This window comes from Rhagoletis pomonella, unplaced genomic scaffold, assembly GCF_013731165.1.
Source record: "Rhagoletis pomonella isolate Grant_MI unplaced genomic scaffold, Rhpom_1.0 Rhpom_scaffold_00007, whole genome shotgun sequence".
NCBI classification, from domain to species: Eukaryota; Metazoa; Arthropoda; class Insecta; order Diptera; family Tephritidae; genus Rhagoletis; species Rhagoletis pomonella.
The window spans coordinates 68527267-68530858 of record NW_023458561.1 but is presented as its reverse complement, the minus strand read 5'-3'; the positions used below and the strand labels follow the sequence as shown (position 1 = coordinate 68530858).

The following is a 3592-nucleotide window of genomic DNA, read 5'->3' as shown; positions in this document are numbered from 1 at the left end:
TCAGGCATTGCAACGTACAAGATGTTATTTATGGGGTTCAAAACCTGCAAATACCGAAGTAACAAATAAATACAAATTTAAGCGTTCAATATTTGATATTTTCAATTGCCTTAAGCTGCTACTAAACTTACCGACTCCCATTCCGTGTATTTGTTTTCAGTTACGTGCAATTTGATGGTTATACGTGTTGGATTGTCATGTTGCAAAATATGTTTGACCATCTCTTGGCAATCTTCCTCCGAATATAGTGAGTGAACATCACTGCTATGCTGTGAATCGCTGCCGTCCGAATCAGAGCACTCCGATGAAGTGCGGCTGTGTTCGAATACGCTGCCACCAGTTGAATCCACAGAAGTTTTCCGAGAGTAATCTAAGTTGGAGGCATATTTTAATTATTATGTACATACGCTACATTTTTAAATTTAAAAGTTGTGTTTAACGTACCAGTTAAGAGTGACGCCCTATCGTGATCAGTTCTGTGGTGGGTAGGGACATCAAAACCACCACAGAGGCCCTACGCCGAGAGAGATACAGAAGGACTCAGTCGACATGTTGGTAGCGCAAGAGGAGGTGGAGATGGTACGTGCCTTAGATACACTAGGGAATCCAAGAGCATTTTCATTAACTTCTCTTCTACTGCTGAAACTACTACTAAATGTTGGGTCGCTGTAATAGAAAAATAGGCAATTTAGTCGAAAAGATATATTTATATGTATGTATTGGTTTTTGCCATCAAGAAAGCCAATTGTAGTGAAATAATTTGAAACATGATTTGAAATACTGTTTTGAATAATCGAAACATGAACTTAACATTTGTTAGTTATTTCATTTAGAACTTAAATTAAATAAGCTATGTATCTGGAATTTTCTCGACTACAGGCACGTTGTGATCAAGCCATTTTTATGATGCTGTGTATCTTTACTACTTTATCAGGTGGCTGTGAAGCTTGTTTACTCTGTTTTGAAATTGTTAATACTTAAATTTGTTATTCCTTTGTTTACTCAACCTCGATTGTCGTGGTGATGATGCACTAGAAACAAGTCAGAATGGGTAAACACAAATAAAGGGAAGATAAGATTATGATAAAGAAAAGTCTCTACGTAGCATAGTTTGCTAGAATAACACAAATGAGATAATAATATTATGGGTTTATAACCATATTTATAGGGATGAAAGGGATCGCTTGTTCGCTTAAATTATAAGCCACAACGCATAAAATAAACATTCATCTACACCTAGAGGAAATAAAAAATTTAGTTAGAGATGTAAATAACTACCTCATACTTTATTACATTTATCTCAATGAGATAATAATACATACAGTTACTCCCAAAATGGGCGTACGGCTCTTTTTTTGTTAATATTCGCAATGTTTTACATGCTAATTTATTTTTTTATTAATTTTGTATTAAAATATGGCTTATATTTTAGCAAACTCCATTTAAATCCAAGATTGATACTGTGTACAAGTATTAAGAAAACTCTGCAAATTTCAACAAAATCACGAACTTTTTGATACGAATTTCTAAAAAGAATTCAGTTATGCAATTTTATAGCGCATTAAATTTTAGTATAATAATATACAAATTTCAAATCTAAAAAATCGCGTTGATTTTTGAGAATTTTTTTCCGACTGTCCTACCCTTTTTTCATATAAAAAATTCCAGAAATTAACAAAAAAAAGAGCCGTATGCTCAATTTTTAAGCCATTCAAGTAAATTATTCTTTAGCGCAATTTCACATTTTTAAGGCCACTCGCCTAGAAAGCTCTCAACCTGTATTATATTTTTCTCAAGCTTTCCGTCAAGCATACCGACAAGCACATTCAGCATGAAAATGGCGAACTCGCTCGAGTTGCTTTTCGGCTGTCAAACGAGTGTAAACGTTTTAATTGTCGTTCTGCAAAAAAGCTACTTTTGCACCACGTTCACAAATAAATATTTAATTATTCATATAAAATATCATCAAATAAAGCGGGATGTCTATCGGTGTACCAATAAAAGTGCTACATGAAGCAGAGGGGCATATTATCACGTGTGAGACAATTACCGGCGAAGTATACCGGGGCAAACTAATAGAGGCGGAAGATAACATGAATTGCCAAATGACACAAATCACAGTCACATATCGTGATGGACGAACGGCAAACTTGGAAAACGTGTACATACGCGGGTCAAAAATTCGCTTCCTTATCCTACCTGACATGTTGAAGAATGCGCCGATGTTTAAAAAGCAAACAGGAAAGGGATTGGGCGGGACGGCTGGCAGAGGAAAAGCGGCGATACTACGAGCGCAAGGTAAAAGTGTTAGCATGTGCGATTTGCGTACGCATCTAATCTATTTACATTTGTAGCTCGAGGAAGAGGTCGTGGCGGCCCAGGTGGAGGTGGAAGAGGCGGCCCACCAACGGGTGCTCCTGGTGGTGGACGTGGGGCATGGCAAGGAGGACCGACGGGTGGCCGAGGCCGTGGTGGTCTTTAAGTAAATAGTATTTTAATTCCTTTAAATTAAGTTTGAATTACAATGAAGTAAATCCTGGAACTAGATGTTTGCTAGATGATCGATGTTAATAAAACATTGAAAGTCGACTGACGTTCTTATGGCTAACAAAATTGGATTTTGTAATGGATAGACTTTTCTCTGGGAAAAAATACGAGTTTTTAGGACTAAGTTTCTAGTTATTTTATAATTGAACTTTAGACGGAATACATATATTCAGGCAGGTTGTACATACCATTTCCGAGCGAATTTTCACCCCTTAAAATTTGCATTCCAAGTGACATTGAAAACCACTTCAAAACGAATTGCCGAATCTGCCTGATATTATCAATAGATCCTTACCTCGTGTTAAAGTTAGTGTCAGAGGCTAAACGCCTTAAAGATAACCCCCATTCACTTGCTACTAAGTATGTTCAAACAAATATTACTGAACAGACAGCATTAACGGATTGGGAAACATGTTTTTAAAAGCACCTTGGGCATAACAGTTAAGAGCCAGATGCCGTTTGTGGACATATACAAAATACAGAAAAACATGGAATTTTAGTAAACTTTGCTGATTGTCGAATACTATACAAAAAGAGCAATTCCATGACAGTATATTATAAAACTTGACTGTCGATGGATAGCTCTCTTCATTTTGCCATTCGTTTTGTGGATTTAGATCGGATTAGATCCACCACCAAACACAAGCAAACATACAAAAACGTAGTAAAATAAGTAAATATTCTGAAAATAATTTTAACATACGAACTATTAGGACAAGGACCAATGTCAGGTTCAGACAAATACAAATACAAATACATACAAAAATACACACATCTATATAAATAGGCGACGATCAATCGGTTAAAATATAAAGAGAGCAATTCCATGACAGTATTAAATTAATGAAGCTGGACTGTCGACAGACAGCTCTCCTTACTTTTTCGCTGTTTGCATTGACCATTGCCAATTCCTCTGGGCTTCATTTGTTTCAGATATAGGACTTCGAAGAGCGAAAATCGGACACATGGACATAAACAAATAGATGTTAATAAAATGAATATGTACTTTCATACATATATGTACATATACTACGTATTTAAATTT

The 3592-nt window shown here is 35.9% G+C and overlaps 2 protein-coding genes and 1 pseudogene across 3 annotated transcripts in view; 2 read left to right on the top strand and 1 right to left on the bottom strand.

The window, feature by feature from the left end:
- The window catches only part of LOC118743556, a 2395-nt pseudogene extending 562 nt beyond the window's left edge, over positions 1 to 1833 (bottom strand).
- LOC118743421 (ornithine decarboxylase antizyme-like) overlaps positions 1 to 3592 on the top strand; it is a 35513-nt gene that overhangs the window by 27066 nt on the left and 4855 nt on the right.
- LOC118743422 (small nuclear ribonucleoprotein Sm D3) lies at positions 1801 to 3564 on the top strand. Of its 2 annotated transcripts, XM_036476075.1 has the most exons (3): positions 1802 to 2298; positions 2355 to 2482; positions 3481 to 3564. In XM_036476075.1, exons 1-2 carry the CDS (start codon positions 1980 to 1982, stop codon positions 2480 to 2482), a joined length of 447 nt encoding a protein of 148 aa, XP_036331968.1. In that variant the 5' UTR covers positions 1802 to 1979; the 3' UTR covers positions 3481 to 3564. The 2 variants fall into 2 exon arrangements, with proteins under 2 accessions (XP_036331967.1, XP_036331968.1); XM_036476074.1 differs by lacking the exon at positions 3481 to 3564 and having other exon boundaries at positions 1801 to 2298; positions 2355 to 3243.

What these genes read in the sequence shown, in the direction of transcription:
- LOC118743422 (XM_036476075.1), top strand. Translation starts at nt 1,980, where the DNA reads ATGTCTATCGGTGTACCAATAAAAGTGCTACATGAAGCAGAGGGGCAT. An exon ending in GGCGATACTACGAGCGCAAG is followed by an intron (nt 2,299 to 2,354) that starts GTAAAAGTGTTA and finishes TTACATTTGTAG; the next exon opens with CTCGAGGAAGAGGTCGTGGC.